At 40.7% G+C, this 22,053-nt stretch overlaps 2 protein-coding genes across 2 annotated transcripts in view; one reads left to right on the top strand and one right to left on the bottom strand.

The window, feature by feature from the left end:
* Positions 1–18,374, top strand: part of radil2a (Ras association and DIL domains 2a) — a 32,429-nt gene extending 14,055 nt beyond the window's left edge. The window contains exons 10-17 of the mRNA XM_061090396.1: positions 3,016–3,235; positions 3,672–3,844; positions 7,699–7,843; positions 10,131–10,312; positions 10,434–10,815; positions 15,701–15,837; positions 16,628–16,767; positions 16,857–18,374. Coding sequence (XP_060946379.1) covers positions 3,016–3,235; positions 3,672–3,844; positions 7,699–7,843; positions 10,131–10,312; positions 10,434–10,815; positions 15,701–15,837; positions 16,628–16,767; positions 16,857–16,953 — 1,476 coding nt within the window. The 3' untranslated portion in view covers positions 16,954–18,374. The remainder of the gene's footprint in view (positions 1–3,015; positions 3,236–3,671; positions 3,845–7,698; positions 7,844–10,130; positions 10,313–10,433; positions 10,816–15,700; positions 15,838–16,627; positions 16,768–16,856) is intronic.
* Positions 18,375–19,899: 1,525 nt separating this feature from the next.
* LOC133022908 (piggyBac transposable element-derived protein 4-like) lies at positions 19,900–21,488 on the bottom strand. The gene is made up of 2 exons (XM_061089813.1): positions 20,169–21,488; positions 19,900–20,046 (listed from the first exon to the last, which is right to left on the bottom strand). Exons 1-2 carry the CDS (start codon positions 21,486–21,488, stop codon positions 19,900–19,902), a joined length of 1,467 nt encoding a protein of 488 aa, XP_060945796.1.
* Positions 21,489–22,053: the final 565 nt, after the last annotated feature.

Below are 22,053 nucleotides of genomic sequence, written 5' to 3'. Positions count from 1 at the left end.
ATGTATGTTGACTAAAGCTGCACTGGTTGGAAGAGACATACAACCTCCTAGGGCAGTAATATTTATGTTAGCATGTCAGTTTTACACGTCCAGGTTAACCTGCGGGACCTTCGGAACGCTGGTGTCACATGTTTACTGCAATGCAGGAAATAAATGCAGCATCTCAGGACCTCTATACGAATAACCACAGGTGTCACAGATGATTACAGAAGTCTGTTTAATGTGAAAGAAAATTATTTTGAAATTCTCAGAAGCCAAAAGGGAGAGCCTGTAATGGATTGGGAAGGTTTTACAAGTGTTTCCTTCCTCATGAGGTCTTTTTTGCAAAAAAAGGATTGTGGGGCTTTTTGCCAAGAATGTCCTTTATTATGTCCATAAGCTGCATGTATACATGCAAGGCACAGCATAAAGTCGTACAACTAACACGTTTCACATCCTTTTGACCTGTAGAATTTGAGTGTCGGTCACATGTGAAGCAGGAAGTCCGACTGTGTAAACACGTTTTCTGTTTCCATTGAGTTTATTCCAGAAAGAAAACACAGAAACAGAATGGAAACAGACTCTCAGTCAGGAAAAGCCTGTGAGATAGTGAGCTCGGTATCTTTTCCACCAGCTGGAATATAAACAGAGACAATCTTGTCGCTCCTGGTTATTGAATGGTGGTTTATTGAATATTATAAACCGAATGATTTGGTAACAAATCATTCGATATCTAATTTTGTGATTTGCTCTGTTTCTGCATTTTATAGCTTTGTGCAGGGCTATTAGCAGTTTGTTTTCCCACGTGTTTGCTTGCGCTATCATCCGTAAAGTTGTCACATGAGAACTTCTCTTTCACTCTTTCGTCCGTGTACCCGTAACTCCGAATCTGTTGTGCGTGAGGGCCACCTTCCTACATGTGTATCATAAATTTCTTAAATTTAATTATTTCTGTGGGAAACGCTTCACTGGTACTTGGAAAGAGAGCAAACTGTAGCAAAATTTTGACCGTCCAGAATTACAGCACCTTAACTATAAATAGACTATATAACACTTTTTTGTTTCACTCAGTTTCAAGGGGAAGTATAAATGTGTGTTGCATCTTTTATTCTTTAAATACAGACCCCAATGGAAGCGTATGATAAAGAAAATGGGACCTAAGAAAGAGCCCTGGGGTGCACCACAGGAGAAAAAATTATGATAAGTTATTTATCTTTATTGATGCTGATTTGGGTTGCAGGCAGCTATGATTTATGCCATTTAAAGGCCACGCTTACATCTGGACTCACACTAGTATGTCTTGATTTTCTTTGGGACACTTGTCAATGACAATAGTCAACCCTTCTGTTTTACAGCCCAACAGGAAACCAGGTTCCAGGTTAGATTTAAGCACTTTTCCCATGTTAACGTGGCTCATTAAAGGCCGTCTGGTTTCTGTAAAGTCAAGCCAACGTCATAGCACAGACTTGTAACAGCAGAGTCTGTAGAAACACCACCACCCTGCACAGTGACAGCCTGAGGAAGGGAGGGAAGGAAGCAGGAAAAGTCTATACTGTTGTTTTAAAAGCTCATTTTTCTATTGCTTGTGCAACAAAACAGTGAGGGAAAAAAGCTTGAGTGCCCTTCAGTCAAATCGAGTTTCCTTGTGCGGCTTTTTCAGAGGCATAGCGTTAATGAATTATCTATTTAAGCTTGATAAGTCACTCAGCTCCAGCTTAGTTAACATACACTGTAATTTCTCCCTTACTTACAAACAAATATGTATCACCTGCATATATATGTATATGCATGTGTTTTGTTTTGTGGTAACTGGATAGAAAAACAGGAGAAGGATTTCGCAGCTATGGGCAGCCTGTTTCCTGCGAAGGAAGACAAACTGTCATCAGAGGAACACCCAACAGGGGGGAGGAAGTATAAGGTCTTTCTGTTAATTTCCTGTGGCCTATGACTGAATATTCGTAATGTACACAGGCGTTTTTTTCCACTTCTTCTCGTTCTTTGGGTGAAGTTTATTTAAAATTAGAATTAAACTGGGAAAAAAAAAAAGCTGCAGATGTTTTTTAAAATCCATTCTCAGTCCTTCCTCTTATAAAACCCTCAGCCACTTACTGTCTCGCTGCAGTCTGACTCCATGATAACGGAGCACAGCAGCACCTGTAGATCTGCTGAGCCTCGCTGTTAACTATCTGCTGACGTGTCGCCTCTGGCATGCAGGGTTACTGTCGACTTTATGGCTTCTCTCAGTTTGGTTGAGGTCATTATCTTACTCATGGTGAGTGAGTAAGAGTGTGTATGTGTACAATCACGGTGATGTCATGAACCTGAAACAATGGCCGAACTGTGTCAGAAGAAGGAGCCGTGATAAGAGCCGGATCTGTGTGAGAGCTGGAAAGGAGCTGAATGTTCAATAAAACAGATTCTGAAGCCTTTGTTTGCTGAGCAGTAATGTTTCTCTTTTTAATGCACACACACACACACACACACACACACACACACACACACACACACACACACACACACACACACACACACACACACACACACACACACACACACACACACACACACAAACACACACACTTTTCAATCACTTGACTGTTCCCCATTATTATTGTACCCAGGATGCTGTATTTTAATTCTCTGTGTGAAAGTATTATAATAATTTCATGTACCTAGGGTGAGACGTACCGTAGTGTAACTTTTAGAATCATTCATGTTCCTTCAGTTGACCTTTGTGCTGTGAAACAAAAGCTTTCCTGTGAAGTTTCCTGTGTACTCTGTGAATGTTTTCCTCACTGTGACTCAGTATTTCATTATTTTCTCTGCGTAGCAACACTAAACAAGATAACTCACTTTATTGTACTCTACTTAATACTATCAGAAATCATGTGAGACTAATGAGCAAAATCTCTCAGAATTAGCATCATCCCTGCTGGATTCTCATTGTCCCTCAGCAGTGATGAGGGCGGCAAAAAGCATGTTCCTTAACATCTGATTCGTCTTAACCTAATCAAATGTCTTCATCTCTCTCCACAGAGCATGTATTCAGCACTGCCTGGCCTGCTGGATGGGAACCCTTTCTCAGAGAGCGGGCAGCTGCGAGTGCCTGACGGACTCGGTGGCATCCTGGAAGTGCTGAAGGAGGCGTTGAAGCTTCTCACAGCTTTCCAGGTGCATCCTGACATCTCATTACAGATCTGCGCCTACCTGTTCTTCTTCATCAACGCGTCGCTGTTCAACGCTCTCATGGAGAGAGGTAAACTCCCTGTTCCCGGAAACTTGCTAGATGTGTTTTCAAAAGTGAAGTCAAAGTGTTTTGATCCAACACCACGATCAATACTGTACAAATTCTGAATGCATATAAAGTCGAAAGTGCAAGATGGCAGCGGATCAAGGATAGACTTCATTTCTTGATTATGGGTGGAAGTGGAGACATACCGTCCATCTTTATTTTTAGCGTATCATCAGAATCTAAGTTGAGGATGACCCGCAGCTACTAGCATGAAGAAAAACCCATTGTTTTTTTTCCAATTCATTTTTTTGGATTAAAATATGTAGAGCACAAAACATTAAACCCTCCAATGTAACCGAGGCTGTAACTGCTGTTCTTTGTTTTTTTTCCCCGAACACTTGCATTTAAACACAAAAAATTATCCATTTCAAGGCTAATCTAGGTGCACTTTGTTGTTCAGGATCTGTTGCTGGGTTCTACCAGTGGTCCCGAGGTGTTCAGATTCGGGCCAACCTGGACCTGCTGATGGACTGGAATCAGAGCATCGGACTAGGCGACGTGGCCACTGAGTACTTCCAGAAGCTCTCTGCTGCTGTCAATCTTCTGGCTACACCCAAAGAAACCCTCCTGCAGGTCAGAGGATGTCCCCTCCTCCTTCCCCTTTTGTCTCACCACAGACGGGTTTAGCATCGCAAGTTGAGTCATGTTTGCACACTGCCTAAATGTTTTCATTGTCTTAGAGGTGTCCACAACATTAACTTCATATTCTTATTTATTGAGTGCAAAACTTTCTATATATTTTTTTATTTTATCCACAGCAGCATTTAACAGTAACTCAAACTTCCTGAAAGTGTTGACAAATGACACCATACAATCTGTGGAGGCATGTTACTGTTTTATGGTTTTAACACCACATTGAGAAGATGGTCATAGATCCTAAATGAGGATATTACCTTTAGGTACAGAGCAAGTAAATACACTAAAAGGATCAAATCATGACATCATGCTAATAAAGGTTTGGTAATAATTCATCTGAATGAGTATGTAAATAATATATTATCAGCTCAAGCCCTTTTTATGGTCACTTAAGACGACTGGAAACACTTGGCCAAGAGCTTAAATGACACAGAAATACCTTCAGAGTAAAGGCATGTTAAACCTTCATACCCGTAATTTAAGTGTATGGTCAGGAACATCAAATACGACTGCACATCACCTGAGCAGCAAGTTTATATTTGCTTTCGCTAGTGTTTAATCTTCACTGTGCAACCGTAGCTTGACAACCTAACACCTAATCCCTCTTGTCATAGTTACACCGTCAAACTCAAAGTGTACACTCTGCGCCACAGAAGGAAGCTGAACGCTCACCTGGCTGAGTCATTAAGAGAAACTAGCTCATAAAGCGAGGCAGGTTTATGGCAGCTGCAGATGACGTGAGCTCTGCCGAATGTTTTTGTGGTGAAGTCACGTGCTGCTCTTGTTTACTGTATGTGTTCCCGAAAGCCCATGTAACCTTACACCAAGCTCAACATGTTAAAAACAGTATATACCACAAAATATATCTTTTACATCAGAGATGTCCTGTAAAAATGCAGTAAAAGCGTATTCTTCATGGCATCTTTAATATAATGTATCTATTGAAACAGGATGTTGATTTGTAGCCCAACCATGAACTTAGAATTAAAATGGACGTAGACTCCAGGTTCTGAAAATGAAGCCAATGCTGCAATGTAAACATTTTCCTGAAGAGTTTCTGATAATACTTTTACACTTCAAAAAAGTGAATATTGCCTTGTGTGGGTATATGGATTACGCAGAGTAAACATCAACCCTCTGATGCACCGCCAAACAAGTCATTTTTCATGTTTCTTTTAGGTAGCAGCATTACATAAAAACACCTGAAAGAATTTCCCCAAAATAAAAAAAAACTTTTAGATTTTTATGTATATCCAGATCAGGAGGCGGATCCAGAGATTTGTTCTCACTTTCTTTAATATGTGAGTTAGTAACATTTCCAAGAGAATAATTCATGGATCTAGATGAAGAAAGTCAGTTTTATATCAATGAGCTTGATTGAATTAAGAGGAACGAGACATATATACAAGCTTGATATACAACATGCCTACTCACATATTCTACCATTACTGTCAATAACTCCTCCACTTCAGCTGTCATTGCTGCTCCCTTCATCTCTATCAGACATTCTCTTATGGATAAATACTTGACACACTTTACATAATGTTAAAAACTGTTTCTTCTAATCATTGTTGCAAATATTTTAATTTTGTTGCTATGTTCAGTTACACGTGATATCTATTGTACTTCTGTCCGTCTGGGGAGAGCGATCTCTCACCTGTGGCTGTCTCTGAGCTTACTATGTTTTCCCACCTGTCAATAGATTTGTTTTGGTAGTTTTTCCTCACTCTTGTTGAGGGTTAAGGACAGGGTCGCCCCTTGTTAAGCCCTATGAGACAAATTGTGATTTGAGAATATGAGCTACACAAATAAAATTGTATTAATTGATTGTTTCGGCCTTGGCAGAGGTGTGAGCTCTACCGAGTGCCATTTTAGTTTTTTGTTGAGTTCAGTAAAAAATCTGCAGACACAGAGGAAGAAGTGAAGGAGCTGTTTAAATAAGAGTTAAGTCCAGTTGCCTTTGTTAAGCACTTAAGGTGCTGTTCTGTCTGGACCTTCAGACTTTTTAGTTTAGTTTGTAACCAAAATCACATGTGTGAAAGTTGCCTCAGACCATGGTACAGACCAGTGGAGCAGGAATAAACTGAGCCATGGTCTGATACGTTTGCAGTGTAAAATCATTGTTTTGGATAGTTCAGACTGTTGAGACAGCATTAAACAATAGTACAAATAAAAGTAAGAGTTAAGTGTTCACTTCAGACAATAATGTTTGAATGACAATCATGCTAATATCATGTATTTGAGCTCACGTGGAGTACTGAGACTGAAGTTGGTGATGTTTGTAGTAAAACCATAATGATTATTATTTGAAACCAAAACTAACCATGTCAATGGCAAAGAAAGGGACAAATACATGACCTTTGGTTTATGTCTGTCAGGTATAAAAACAATCTTATAGATCAAGAAATAGGTTCTATATATGAAGCAATTTAATTCAACCATAGAACCTATTTTAAGTAGAAAATTATCCTCCTGTTTGGCAGCCAATATTACTGTGTGTAGAGGAACCAGGTCAGGTATGAGGATTACATTTTCTTTCTGAGCTGACACCTGTTTTCACTGTATGACTCGCTGCCGTGGTACCACCATTAAAACTTCTGTGGGGGCATTACACATCACCGGCTCACTCAAGACACAGCTGTCGACGGCTGTGTCTCATCTGTTGTTGGGATTGGCTGGTAGCTGGGAGGTAAGTGGTTTTATTTGTCCCAGCCCTGGCATGAGGTCACCCTGTGGCTGTAGCGACTGAGCACACACCCTCGATAGATTTTTAGTTTTCCATCTGGAGTTTTCTGGACCAGGGTGGCTCACTGGCACGATTGCAAATTACACTGGAGGGATGTGGCGTGGCTTGTTTTGCCAGCAGTTATGGAGAAGACAACAAGTTATTTTAGGAGAAAATAGCTTTCAAACATCATCACTCAGACATAACAAAAAGAGCTGTGTCGAATTTTCTGCTGTTTATAAGCAGCATTTAAACTTAACCCTCTGATGAGTCGAGTGTGGCCTCTGTGTTAGAGGGGAGGGGCAGGGACTGAGCAACATTAACTTATGGTTTCTGTTGTGGCACCAGCATGTCTGGGCAAAGTCTTAACTTCCACCAATTCAACTGGAAACAGATTGAATTAACAGTGTCACTTCCGTAATGTTTGTGTTGCAATAATCCCAGGAATGTCGCCAGCTGAGGACTCACCTGCTTCCTTGTCCTCAAGCTACTTTTACTTAATCATCAAAAGATCAGATTTTGTCTTTCTGAAGTTTGGGCAAAGGCTGCTGTCATATTTTATATTTATATGATACAGTTAAATTAAATTAAGAAACAGAGTAAACAAATAAACACGGGATAGAGCTGTGAAGAAAAGCAGCAGTGACAAGAGACAGTTTGAGCTGTGACTGTTTTCTACAGCAGACACGTTCCCATGAGGCTTTGTTACCACATCTGTCCCCGGAGCAACGGGGACAAAGGCGATTTACTAGATCATTATAACTGGTTTAAAAAGCTTTCAATGTAAATGAGAGAGAAGCAATGATTTTCTTTTCTTTTATGGAAACAAGCACGTTGGCAAATGACTTGTTTCTTCCAATCTTCTCACCATGTCAACAAAATGGACTAGAATGTCACTCCATACCTCCGCCAAGCCCCAGCAGTGTCTTAAATTCAATCAAGCTTCACCAAATTTTACAAACTCACTGACATGAGTCCCATCAAGAGACCTTTTTATAAATAAAGACTTGATTTTTAAGAATAAGTTTGCCTTAGCTTTTTGTTTTTGTTGTCTCTTTGTATTCAGGCATCATGGACGTCTCTCAGGACCGAGTTTGCTGCGCTGAACCCGGCCCAGCTTCACCATATGCTGAGGGAGTATACCTCAGGTAAAGCCTGTCCCAGCGGATGGACCCCGTCACTGGATGACGCTCAGGACGCTGTCAGGACAGGTGAGCGAGTGAAATCCAGATAGAAATGACACGCTGACAAATCGATGAGGAGATTGTCAGCAAAACAATAAATAATCAATAATTGTTTTGGCGATTTTTCCAATTATCTAGTTCCAGCTTCTCGGATGAGGGGATATGCAGTTATTTGTCAAATCTGGCTTATTAAACAAATAAAAGACGTCAAATTGAGCTTTTGTAACTTGTGATGAGGTTTTCTGGCAGAAGACAATATATAGATAATTTGAAATAATAAAAATTGCATAAAAGTGAATTTGCAGCAATTCTATATATTTTCTTATTTAAATTGTGAGGTAAAAAAGTATTTTTTTCAAATATATAATTAATATTAATAATAATAACATATATCAAAGTGTTTTTGGTTGTTATGACTATTCTCTTCTTATTGTTGGTGTTCGAATTCCAGCAGCATTTTCTGAGCTGTGTGTTTTTCAAGTCAACTGTGTTTACTGTAAACTGTTGTAACCAGACTCCTCTTTCAGCAGGAATCAGAACAGTGTATTGTGTTGCCTGCATGTTCCAACTTGATAGTCGGCAACACTTCACTGCACAAGACTTCATTATAAACAACAGAGAATGCAATAAGTACAATAATTTGATAACAAAAAAAAGGGCTAAACGCTACTGAGAGGCTTTGAAAAAACAGTGTTCAGGGTGTGTCTGTGTCTGACGCATTACTTAATATGCTTCTGTTTTCTGTCACCTCACCACATTTTCAGTTGTTCATCATTAAGTTAAATCCTCCCTTCTTCTGTTACTGTTACATTCTATGGTAAATAATTGTTACAACTTTTTGATGGCTGGATCCAAACTGTGAAATTTGTGGAGTCCCAAAGCATTCCATATTATTAATAAGAAATTAAAATAATTACATTTAAATTATTGGAATCTTTAATTATTCCTACTGTGTTCTCATTTAAGGTTTCATTAGTGACATGAACCCAATCCAAGTTATTTCATTTGGGTTGTCTGTGTATATCAAGTTCAAATTTATACTGAATTTAAATTACATTATATTACATTTCATTTAGCTGACACTTTTATCCAAAGCAACTTACAATAAGTGCATTCAACCATGAGGGTACAAACCCAGAACAACAAGAATTGACACTATGTAAATGCTATATAAACATATAACCTATGTATCTGACACATTGAAATAACTCAGCTTTAGTGTGGACATCTCCTGAAGTTATTCCTTGAAAAATGTTAAGATTACGAGCCTAAAATACTCGACTATTTCTATCCATCAGAAAGACAGAAACTTATGAAACCATCAAGTGTGATTGTATAGTGATGTTACAAAGTGGAGGTTAGGACAGGGCTGTGCAGAGGGTGTTCAGCTGCACTGTGTGCTCTGCTGTATTGACAGTTTAAAAAGAGGAAGTAAGAGGCAACTATACTTGTCTCTATTCGAACACAGCCCAAGACCCTCATGGGGCCGTCACATAAAGTCAGTGTCTTAAGTCTGTAAACTCTGGAGGCTGAGAAACATCTTTGTTTTTTTGAGAAAATTGTAGTTTTAGTCTAGACCATAGACTCAATAAAGATGGATTACACAACAGCTCCCAAAAGTGAATCCAGAGCCCTGTATTGTCGCCTGGTGGCTGACTGCAATATAGGTAATAAACCCTGCCTCTTCAATGTTATCAGAAAGAAAAAGGACCAAACTAAAAAGATGAACAACATGTTATATAATAGGTAGTTATCAAGCTGATGTATGTTTAAGAGTTCAAGTTTCCAACAAGTTTGGTTTTGATTTGTCCTTTGATGGGAGGTAAAACGTCACTCAGGATTAATGAAGCGTGTGTATCAGCAGGACCTCGATACCGTGGCTCCTTCCTCTCATCACAACGTCAATGCTTTCAACGTGGCAATGTTATATGAGATTGTTTGGTTTAATTTCATTTTATTTACACAATGAAAAAGTTGTGTTTGCAAATTGAACAGGCTTAGTTTGGCTGTGAGAATACCTCTAGATAAATCCTGTCCTGTGAGTCTCCAGTAATCAGCGTCAATCCACAACCACCTCCAAAATCCAGCTCGTCTCAATTTTCACCTCTTACTTCAGTCAGACTGTCTGTACCCTACGGGGGAAAGAATACCATTAACAGTGGCACCAATCCTTTACTTTATTTACAGCTCTTAATTAGGTGTTAAGCCACATATGGCAGCTTTACTCGCGGATTGAATTTCTTTAGAAAGCTGTGGTGAAGGTCGGGTCCTTTGCGATGGATAAAAACCGGTGGGCCTGTCTCTCTTCCTGCAGGCAACATCCTGGAGAGCTTTGACAACCACCCGCCGCTCATCCTGCCCAGCAGCACCTTTCACCTGGAGCTGGGTAAACCCATCGTGGAGCCAGCTCTGTTCGAACAGCTCCGTCGTCTGCAGGAGTTCATTCACCGGCTCCCCTGCAGTGAAACCCAAGCCGAACCTGATGTGGAGGAACAGGTAACAAGCTCTGTCACCTCAGAACTCAATAACATAACGAAAAGCTGGTGCTGGTCAAGGAACAAGACACTTTGATGTTTCTACATGTGTTATTGATTGACTTTATTTTCCCCAAACTCAGGCTCCCGATGGGACAACCACAGCCAGCCTGTCTACGACCTCACCCTCAGTCAGAGTCTACCAGGATCCTGTCCATCAGGTGGTCTCTGGACCAGTTACCTCCCCCTCTCCTGAGGCCGACCAGTACTCTACCGCCCTTCCTGCAGAACCTGCTCAGGCCCATGGTTCTCACAGTGACCTTAGCAGCTGCGAGGCCGTCCTAACCCAGAAGCTGAAGAGCCTGGAGCTGCAGAACACCCTCCCAGGACAGGCAGAGATGAGCTACCACAAGAGCCTGGCATTGGACCCATCCTGCCTGCTCACGCCACCCAACACCCCACAGGGTATGGAGCTGGCCGAGCTTGAGGCTGATCTGCAAGAGGGTGCCCGCCAGCTAAAGAAAGGTAACACGCTGCCAGTGAATTTAATTAAAAGCACCAGTCTACTAACTATAAGAACAGTCAATACATTATGTATTCACATATATACCGTTTATATGCATATATATACAGTATATATGTGGAGGGTCCAAAAGTCTGTAGGGTCCAAAAGTCTGAGACCAAAGATTCATCAATCAGGTGGTTGTGATCCCAACATTAAGAGTTGATTTACTCCCAGACTCGTAGAACAACAAAACAGGTGCTAGTCAAGGCAACATGAGTGTTGCTCAGTTGTTGAATGTTGAAGAAATTAAAGATTTGGGAAACAAAAAATAAATCTTCAATAACCTAATTAAAGCAAATGAAAAAAAAACGATTCTGTTAAGATCAAGATCAGTAACAATATTCAGCCCCAATTCAGAATTGTTCTACTTAATACTTTAGGTATGAAAGAGGAATAGAGATTATGGACTAGTGCCTAAAAATTTGAAGTAACATGAGAAAAAATATTCATTAGTTTTGCTTATTGGTCAATCATTAAAACATTTCTCAAATGGGGTCAGCTCACTGAGATTTTGTTAAATATTTGATGGGTGACAACTCTAAAGTGTAAAAACACTATCAGATCAGATATGTATTTTTTTGACTTTGTCTCCAACAATGTTCAAACCCAGAGAAATCCCCGGTTTTATTTGAGGGAACTAGACATTTCTGTTTGGTTGCCTTATAATTGTGTCATTTCCACTTCCCTGCCATAACTAACCTATTAGTCACTTGCAATGAATCACGATCATTCATTGCCGTTTGCTGCATAACCATTTCCATCCGCAATGGTTGTGAATATAACAACTCCCATGATCCCACGCTGCTTCACGACCTCATCAACCGTCTTTTGTTATTGTTTTGATTGACACATCCAAGTGACAGATTGTACATTTAATCAGGTTTTGCTTCCTTTCTCTGTTTTACACACTAAAGAAGACACATCTAAACGAGACACAGGCGACTTATCAAACTCATGTGCACAATTGTGTGGAGAAAAATGCTGCAAAGAAATAAAACACAGACCAACTAAGTATACACAAGTAAAACCTTCAGATGCCATGTCTCTTATTAAGTATCATTGGATAATTTTAAATTTTGAACTGATCAGTAAGAGAATCATCAATCATTAGAATTCATCCTTTAGAGATCATGAGCCATTAATACATTCAGTCACAAATTCTATTATTCATCATAAACTGATAAAACAATAATGAAAATATTTGCTACCGTTTGAAATATTTAACATGGAAGAGTAGTCATTTTAAAAACAGGTATGGTTCTTCAGATACTTTAACTTGGCTCCTCTCACAGCTGTAAGACATTAAGTGAAGCCAGAAAGCAGCAGATAATAACTGAGAGTGTTTCACATGTGCACAGAAACTGAGAGTAAACCACCCTGCCACCGCGCATGATGACGAGCCGTCGGCATCTGAAAAGGCCCATTCATGGCTCCACTTAGAGGCAGCAGGTTTTGATTCAGTATCGCACAGCTCCGTCCCCTCGGCTCAAACCTCGTCCTCTGTTTCTGTTTATGTCTCGGAATGAGGTCACCGCCACTCAGTCCTCCCCAAAACCTCACTTCCCTCCTCTGACTGACTGAATCTATTAGGGAAAGTATTTAGTGACTTGACCTTGTGGACCTGCTGCATATTTGTCCCGGGCAGTTCCAGGGTTCCACATAAAGGTGCCGCGACATAAAAGAGGTGGATTGCTATGTCTTTTTACTGACTCTGGGGGTCAGGAATTTCAAGTGGAAGGCGGTGTAGGGAGGGTTCACTGTGCAGAGGAAGGAGTGTTTCCTCTCCCACCCTTATTGTTTCTGGACAACGTCAATGTGTGAGTCATTTATAAATAATGCTGCCGCTATTGGGCAGAGTATTACTTTTTAAAAAAAATGTTTTAGATGTCGAGTATTTCGGAAATAAAAAGAAATTCAAAAACGATCCACTATGTTGAATGTTTCACATTCTACGTTTTTAACAACACACATCGTGATTGGTTCCATGTGTACATACTGGACCTGAAACCTTGAAAAAAATTGGCTCAACAAAATGATTTCATTGATGTGAAAGCATGGACTGACTCTATACAGGTGGTTTCACTGCTTCAGATGTTTATCTCTCGAAATGGATCAGATCCCCTTCATGGCTTTCAGGTTTAATTTGTCTTCTGCTTTTTGCTTTGACATGAAATTCTCCTTCATCTTATGGTTCAGCTCAATGCTTGTCACATGAGGAGAGTCTGTGACACAACTCTGTTCTGCTGCTGCATGGAACCGACACTTTTAGTTAATAACTGTAGCATTTGATTGATAGCTATTATTTTACAAATTTAGTTATTATCACAGACTTTCACAAGAAGCCCTAGCATTGATATGAACAAAATTTGTTAAAGCAAATATTTTTAATCATGACATCCATAAAACATGGGTGTTATACTTTCATCAAGTTTTACACATATTGTGTTTATTTCATAATCTTATCGCATTCTTCTGTTTATTTGACTCCAGAATCAGCACCTGCTGCTTTTTATCCCAAAGAAAAAGATCCTTCTGGTCACAAACCAGTCGTGGATGGTAAAACACATTAATTCACATTTCATTTTGTAGATTGTTTGGAGTTTTGTTTATATTTATTAGCAGATTTTGTCAGAGTTTGTCATTTAGGGCTGTCCTTGATGTTTTTCACTGCTTGGAGCACTTTTGTTTGTTTTTATCATTTCTGCTCTTCTATGGGCATCACTACAGATTAAACAGATTTATCTGCGTGAAACCAAGTGAAACCCAATGTTTAGGGTACATGTGTGATTTTAATCACAGTTGTAATTAAACAGTTGTGTGGTGGATTCAGGAGCAACCCTGGTCTGAACCTGAGCTTCGAAAACGCTTTTCATCACATGTGATTTGGCTTGTACATTAAGAGGTTCGACCTGTGTTAACATGCTCAGGAACAGACCCCCCGGTTTGCTCTGTGTGTGCGGACAGAGGGGGTTTAAGCAAAGGGATTTTTCTTTATCTTCACTCTCATTGGTTACTTGTTGCTTTGTGTTTTCTCTGTTAATACTTTTATCAAAAGTAATTTGCTTAAAGGGTTTAAGGATTATACGAAAACAAACCATCTGTCACCATCTCACGATTAACACTTGAAAGTAATTGAAAGCATGAAAATTTAACTTAATTTTATTTACAATATTAAACACGAGGTTCAATATTTTGACCGAACATGAGATACTTTCTCATGATAATGAGTTATTATACCTTATTTAAAATATTCTCCAGTAGTTTTTTATTTAAGATTTTTTTATATTGTAATTGGGGATTAGTATATTTATCATTTTAATACAGTTTAATACTAAACTTTAGAGATACAGTTGAAACTGAATTAATCTAGTTAATGAATTTGTAATGAATTGAATGTTTACATCATTTCATTATTTCAGGAAAGTGCTGGGTTTTTACACCCTGATGGGAACTCTGTTATATCATGTGAGCCGTATACCGGCCTGCAGCGTACCTACCTCTGTGGTTTTGGCTCACAGCTAATGTTATTTTCAAAGTTTGGTAATCCTTTAATCTAGCCCCAAGAGTTACAGAGAGGTGGTGATGTCAGGAAAGAAAAGAGCAGTGGCCGATCCGTCATGGGAATTTACAGTTGGGTTGGTGCGTGGAATCTTAATCGGGGGGCGGGGGGGGACGCATTGTTCGGGTCAGGTCCTGCGTGGGGGGCAGACGGGCTGCATGTTGGGAAAAGGCGGAGGGAAGCTGGTGGTGAGGAGGAGCAGGGGAGCAGGAGCTGCAAGGGTGGGAGCAGGCTGTTTGGGAAGGCTACTGGAGCATGGTGACGTGTCCACAGCTTCATGTTCCATGTCTGATTTCAACTCAGAGGCTAAATTAAGGTTCCAAACACTTAATCTGCATCAAGGCTTGGTCACAAAACTGCCTCAAAATCAGGCAGACAAATACAGACGAAAACCTAACCTCCATGGTGGAGGTAAAATGTTGAGTTTGCTGTCCTGCCACCATTCATACGGTATGTCTTTAAACTTTGAACACTTGAAGGCATCACACTGAACACTTTTATGCAGCATTTTTTACATAAACGTAACTCTTAATGCTTGCATCACAAAAACAGCAGCTGATTGGTCAATATTGCACCTCACCATTAGCTAGAGCTCTACTGTTGTTACCAGTTGCTTTCTACTCTATGTTTTTAATGTTTTGAGAGTCAGTGTGTTTCCATCATAGACCTTATATAAAAACAGACGTAGACTCCGGGTCTTGAAAGTGAAGCTAATACAGATGTGCTTGAAATCTGTTTTCTCTCAAATAAATGATAAATAAATAGATTTTAACAGAAGTCATATTTTTTAGACTTTGTAGACAATTAAGCACTGCATGTATTGGGACATAGATTGGGACTGTGTTATTGAAAGCAAGTACTAGCCAATGGATGCAGGTTGCAGATGTAGGTGGACGTGCAGTGTCCTCATGTGCTCAGTCAGGCTCCACCCCGTGGTCCTCCAATTTTGGTTAGTCCTGTGTTTTTTTTTAAACAAGATGGCGCTGGACAAAATACCAAGCTTGAGGCTGGTGGTAGTTCACAAACCAATGTGTCATGACACTGCGTCTAGTGGGACGGTCAGAGCTCCGTGTTAAAAGGGTAAAATGCAGCTACAATCATTAACTGCAAACTAAAATCAGTGGTTGATCTAAAATATAAACATTTACATAAAGAAATGTCTGGCAAAGAAATGTTCCTTCTTTTACACTGGAGGTCTCCAAATGTTTACACTAAATTAGCATATTATTAATCTGCTCTTACAGTACTTTTATTTGATACGGTTCTGTGTTTCTCTGTTTGTTCAGCCAGTGGATGTGTTGAGAAGAAGGAAGAAAATATGGAAGAAGAAGAAGAAGAAGAAGAAGAGGAGAGAGAGGAGGTGCTCATGGTGGAGCTTCACAGAGGACCTCACGGTCTCGGGCTGGCGCTGGTAGATGGAACGGTACGTCGTCCTGTTCCTGATATTAACCGTCCTCCATCAACTCAGTCCTCTCTCCTCTGTTACTCTGCTTTGAGCGGTTTGCAAAGGTCAGCTCTTGCGTGGACTGTTTCAGATCAGCAGCAATAGGAGTCTAATGGTTTCACACAGTTTAATCCACTTGAGTAGCAGAGAAAAACCTTGCCGAGCTGCTCAGATCTAATGTAAGAGATAAATCAGATCAGACTTTAAAGCGCAGGGATTTTACCTTAACACACTTAAAGTACACAGCAACACATGTTGTCGCAGTATGATCTTACAGTCCAGAGATTCGGTATGAGAGTCAGCATGATACATTGAATTTTAACAGGCCGGCTCTTAAATGATCATTAACAGATTCTTAATCGGACATATTATAGCTCTACAAATGATAGATGTCCTGATACCATTTTACCTCTCCCGATACCATTTTGGAAACCTGGACTGTGTATTGGTCGATATGGTACAGAGTACTGATGCCGTGCCAGTGCATTTAACAACTTATATAACAGCTGTCAACAGCTATTGGTGTTTTTCCCTCAAAACTACAGTATGGAGATTAAGTTAAATTGTTGTCCAACATCTCATCTTCGTCCTCCAGGGACGACAAATCTACAATAGCTTCTTGACTAACTCTGGAACATTAAACATTAAAAAAATTAGACTGAAAAAAATGTTTCAACGTGATTATCTCAGTGTTTACAATGGTCACAGTAGGTGACTGCACAGTCTCTGCAGGTAACAGGAATATTTGTCTGTTTTTGTCTTCTAATAGAAAACACAGCTAAGAATGAGTGGGATTTATGTGAAGTCAGTTGTTCCCGACTCTCCTGCTGCTCAGTGTCAGAAACTGAGAATGGGCGATCGCATCCTTGCTGTTAACGGCATCAGCTCGGTTGGTATGGAGTACAACATGTAAGCATTAATACAAACAGGTCTACATTATGTTTTGAACTCTTCTCAGTGATGTTGTGTGTTTACAACCAGTCTCATCTTCATTTCAGTGGCAGAGAACTGATTCGATCATCAGGAGACTTGCTCAGACTGCTCATTGCCAAGATCGACTCAAAGGCAAACAGCAAGGGTTCGACTAAATGCTGAAGATAAATAAAAAGTTGGCGGACATTTAAGTGCAACTGGGAATCCTGGAGGACGTCAGGCTCATCCCTCCTGCTGCATTCAAAGTTAGTATTTGTAGCAGGATGGATTCCCCGACCAAAGGATAACACACACCCTGCTTCTTATTTCAGACTAATTGTCTAATAGAGCTGTGTGTGTGTGTGTGTGTGTGTGTATGCGTCTGTGTTTGTGTGTGAGTGTGTGTGTGTAAAAAGCATCAAGACAATCAGCCAAAGCAGCACGTCTGACTCAGACACGATTGTGGGCAGACGGAGGGTGAGGATAGGTTTTTAAAAGGTCGTTTTGCAGTCACAGCTTCTTTCTGGCCCATAAACAACCTGTGTCAGGCTTCTCTCTATGCTCATAAACCAACTAGGAAAATAACTGCCTGTGGCGGTTCGCAGACTTAAAACATCTATTTGAAAACAGCATTCTGTCTGAAGAGCTGCTGCAGGATCGCTCCTGTCTGGGAAAAATGGCTTAAATAATGGCTTTTATGGCTATTTTAAAACGTCTGTTACAGTATTAAATAGAAAAAACATCTTACCCTGTCATTTAGTCTGTTAAGGCACATTCAGGCAAGATCAACGTTCTGTGTCCAACACAAATGAAAATGCTGATTAAATTATATGGAATATATTCTTGTTTACAGAAGATCTAGATAATCATGTGAATCTGCAGCTTCCCTCATCTTTATGAAGCTATACAGTGAGTGTCATTCCATCGTTCCACTCTCTCCTCCATCACAGTGTCTTCTTCTGCAAGACAGTCGGTTAAAACCCACTGTTCATTATCAAACATCATGCAGGAACTGTTGAAAAGCTTAAAAGAATCCATCTAGAGGTGGTGGAGACGAAACACAGAGATAAAAGAATAAATATGGGACTTGTATTCATCAGTGGGACACAAGCACAACTCCTAACCAATGGTAATGTTCTGTAAGTGCTGGATGTGTAAATATGCAACTTGAAAGGTGATGAAGTGTCTGTGTTGTGTTCACAACCTTGAAAACAACTGGAAAATAATGCCAAATATATATTTTCATAAAACTAAAACACTGCCATACGTTTATATTTTAGCTCAAGTTTCAGAAATGAAAGACATTCTTTTAAAATGGGACACTCTCTATTAAACTTCATCTGTAAAAACATTTTACACATTACTAATATGGAGGATCTTCCTTAAAAGCTTTTCAGTCTGTAGTTTGGGTCCAAATCATAAAGTTAGTATCAAATCAACCAACAGCCTTTTGTTAGCTTATGTGATTTTTTCATTTACTACAATCTGCTGCACCCCTGAAGCCTGATGTCTGTGTATTTATCCCAAACGTAAACATTGTTCAAGTAAAGTTCAATTTTATTGAAACACACAAAGTATTGAATTTTGTTTTTTATATTTATGTTCCGCAGTATTTCTGAATAAATAACTATTTTCTCTCTGAAAACGTTGCACTGGTGGTTTTGTCCTTATTCATGAATCTTCTCCTTCACTGTGTTTGTTCACAAAAGTAGCAGCAGCAGGTTTTCGCAGTGAATTACATGTGCAGCTGGGATTTAAAAGCTTGTGCTGGGTGGAGCAGCGGGGAGGCTGCTGGGTGTGTCGGCTGCATGGCACGCTTAAGCGCCCGCCACCAGCCGCTGTTTATAGCTGCTGTGTGGTTTCCACCAGCCAAGCACTTTCCACTGACTCCAACACAGCACAGTTCAACCTCTGCGGCCCCCTGAGGCCACTACTGAAAACACTGCTTTACGCTGGCATAAAGATTTGAACACTCTGGCTAAAATTACATCCCTGTGAAGACACATCATGTGTAATTAAAGTGAAAACAGGCCACAAGGTGCTGAGTGTGAAGCTTCCTGCAGCTTTTAGACACACAGTAAATCCTCTTTTAAGACCAAACACTCCTGATTGTGCAGAGGAGAAGTGTGTGTTTGCACAGCAGGCGTCAGCGCTCACTTCTGAACTGCTGCTTGGGATGCATGTTCATATTTATTCATGCATATAGGAGACATAGATGATAGATGATAGAGTCAGGCGTGAAATTTAGTCAGCGAGCAGCATCAGAACTGACAAACAGCAGCTCATACAACTTTTTAAGTCAAATCCTTGTGTGACGTTTTTGCGGTAAGTAGCAGTTAAGACTTGAAGGCATGTGGAAGTTTATCAGAGTTCACTGGTTAAGTAGAGAATCTCGTAACTTCTGCACATCCAAATCCTCGTCAAGCTACAACAAATAAGGTTGGATGAAACAAACTAGTTTTACAGTTACAAACAGATGACAGTAAAGTAGCCGAGAGGAGGAGCTTTATATTACACATACCATAGAGACGTGATGTTATATCAGTGTTTTTTGTCTGATAACATTTTAAGCTATTTGTCAAAGTTTAAGTAAAAGGAAACCTTTTACATTTATGTTGACAAGGTCAGACATGTGAGGTTAAAAGATCAGTGTGCAGGATTTAGTGGCATCTAGAGGTGAGGTCGCAGATTGCAACCTGACTGAAACTGACTACACTAAGTGTGTAGGAGTCTATGGTGGCCTTCAGGTAACATACAACAACTAACGGCTCTCTCTAGCCTTTGTGTCGTGTTCGTTTCTCCCCCCTTACTTTGGTGCTCCCGGTCAAATTTGACCGGCCTGTTTTAACTGCCCTTACATTAACACAAAAACCATTGATCATCACCAAATTGTATTTAACTCCCTTTTAACCTGTAAACAATGTCTCAGACTACTGGTTACATGAATAACTGCAGTGAATAGACACAGAAATTGAAAGTTGTATTCCAAAATTAACATTTATTGTAGAAAAATCAAAACAGAGACCAAATTCACAGATCAACATGAACACATTGTGTGTGTGTGAGTGTGTGTGTGTGTGTGTGTGTGTGTGTGTGTGTGTGTGTGTGTGTGTGTGTGTGTGTGTGTGTTCAGACACAGGAGTGGCATTTTGCAATCAGGTCACAGTGTGTCTTGCAAACGTAGGCATCACATTTGAAACATGTAAGGAGGATGTTGTGGAACACAGCCACAGGCCAACGAGCTGTCATTCGCTTGCAGGTGTATGTACCAGTAAGCTGCAATGAAAGAAACAATAATGAATAGATTGGAAACAATATTGAACCTGTCTTACACAAAATGCAATGTTTTACATGAATACAAGTAAATCAAATGCATGACAGATGAAAATATACATTACCTTATCAAGGCAATCAACGCCTTCTTTGTTTCTGTTGTAGTCCAGGATGATCTGGGGCTTCCTGTGCTCTGCTTCGCTGACAGCAGCGTCTTTGTGTAGAGTGCTCATCAGGATGACATTTTTATTTTTCTTGGGCAAATATGACACAAGACTGTGTGTGTCAGTGAAAGCAAATTTGGATGAGAGTGCCTCTCTCCCTCTGGTCGACACCAGTGCAGGGGGAAGTTGAGGCTTGTTCTTCCTCACTGTCCCCACCATGGTGAGCTTTCTTTTCAGCAGCTCCTGACCAAGCCCATGTGATGTGAAAAAGTTATCACATGTGATGTTATGCCCCTTGAGACCTGCTGTCATGTCCAACACAACACGCATGCCTTGGTTTTTTTCTGGCCTTCCAGTAACAGGTTTCCCCATGTAAACCTGCATATTCCAGGCGTAGCTGCTCCTGGCATCACATGCTGCCCAGATCTTGATCCCATACTTGCCTGGTTTGCTTGGGATGTACTGTTTGAATGGACAGCGACCTCTGAAAGGGACCAGGCGCTCGTCCACTGTCACCTCAGGGCCTGGATTGTACATCAGTGGTAGGCGCTCCACCCACCTGTCCCAAACGTTCCTGATGGCAGCCAGTTTGTCGTCTCGCCAGCGGAAAGGTCGTGTAGCTCTGTCATCAAATCTGATAATTCTTGAGAGGACATGAAACTGTTGCAGGGACATAGTTGACCGGAATATAGGCCTCCCTGACTCTGCATCCCACAGACTTTTTGTAGCCTCATTGTTGGACCGATGTACTCCTGCTAGAATCAACAGACCCATGTAGGCTTGGAGGTCTACCTGGTCCAAGGCCTTCCATGTGTCCGCAAACACACGCCCCCCTTCCAGGTTTGTCATCGCCAGTATAATTTCCACAATGGACTCTGGTAAAAAGAGTTGGAAGCTGGACTTGATGTCATCCACACGAGATGTTGCATACCGTGTTGGCCCTGGTGACATCCTAATGATATTTTCCCCTCTTGTTCTGCCTCCTCTGTCCTGGGGGGATGAATACCAGAGCAAGTTGCCATCTTTGGACTGGAATGTCACCTCAGGTGTGTCTTCCACAGGGGCCTCTTCCCCAGGTGCCTCTTCCTCAGGGGCCTCTTCCTCGCCATATGTTGACTGTTCGGTCTCATGATGGTCTGGATCAAAATCAGGATCGTTGTCTTCTATTTCTGAAACATCCTCCTCTATTTCTGGTTCAACTCCAATCCCGTCTTCATCAGTTTGAAAAAAAAGGTCAAGAGCCTCTCTGACAGAAAAACGTCTGATCGGGCGCCGACTCATTGTGTTCAGAGTAAAATAAGAGCAATGCACAAGCAAGCTATATACAGGGGATCTGTGAGAAGATATCATACGTTTTGTATCGAAAGTGTGGTTCACGTGGGGGGATGGACACATTAGCCCGGGAAAGAGCCAGGTTCCCATAACAAACACCTAATTCGTAACTTTGAAGTGTTACACGTTTAGTCTGGAAGGTGTGGTTCACGTAGGGGGACAGGCACATAAGCACGGGAAAGAGAGGACACATGGTCAGTCTGAAAGGGGTTCACGTGGGGTGGAGTGTGTGTGTGTGTGTGCGTGCGTGTATGTGCGTGCGTGTGTGTGTGTAGGTGTGTGTGTGTGCGTGTAGGTGTGTGTGTGTGTGTGTGTGTGTGCGTGTAGGTGTGTTTGTGTGTGCGTGTGGTGGTGGTGGTGGATTTGTGGTTGTGTACTATCTGATGAATGAACACAATCTAGGGTCACCCATTCATTTCCTATGGCGGTCATTTTTGACCGGGAACACCACAGGTGTTACAAAGTTGACTAAACAACTCAAAATTCAATGAAAGTAGTGATCAGCAATTGTAAA

The sequence above is a fragment of the Limanda limanda genome, chromosome 17, assembly GCF_963576545.1.
Source record: "Limanda limanda chromosome 17, fLimLim1.1, whole genome shotgun sequence".
Lineage (NCBI taxonomy): Eukaryota > Metazoa > Chordata > Actinopteri > Pleuronectiformes > Pleuronectidae > Limanda > Limanda limanda.
Note: the sequence above shows the minus strand (reverse complement) of the source record. Positions and strands in the feature narration are given on the sequence as shown.

Excerpts from the sequence above, each read along its gene's own strand:
- LOC133022908 (XM_061089813.1), bottom strand. The coding sequence starts at position 21,488 with ATGAGTCGGCGCCCGATCAGACGTTTTTCTGTCAGAGAGGCTCTTGAC. Across the intron at positions 20,047-20,168 it reads GCGTTGATTGCCTTGATAAG|CTTACTGGTACATACACCTG; the intron begins GTAATGTATATT and ends CTTTCATTGCAG.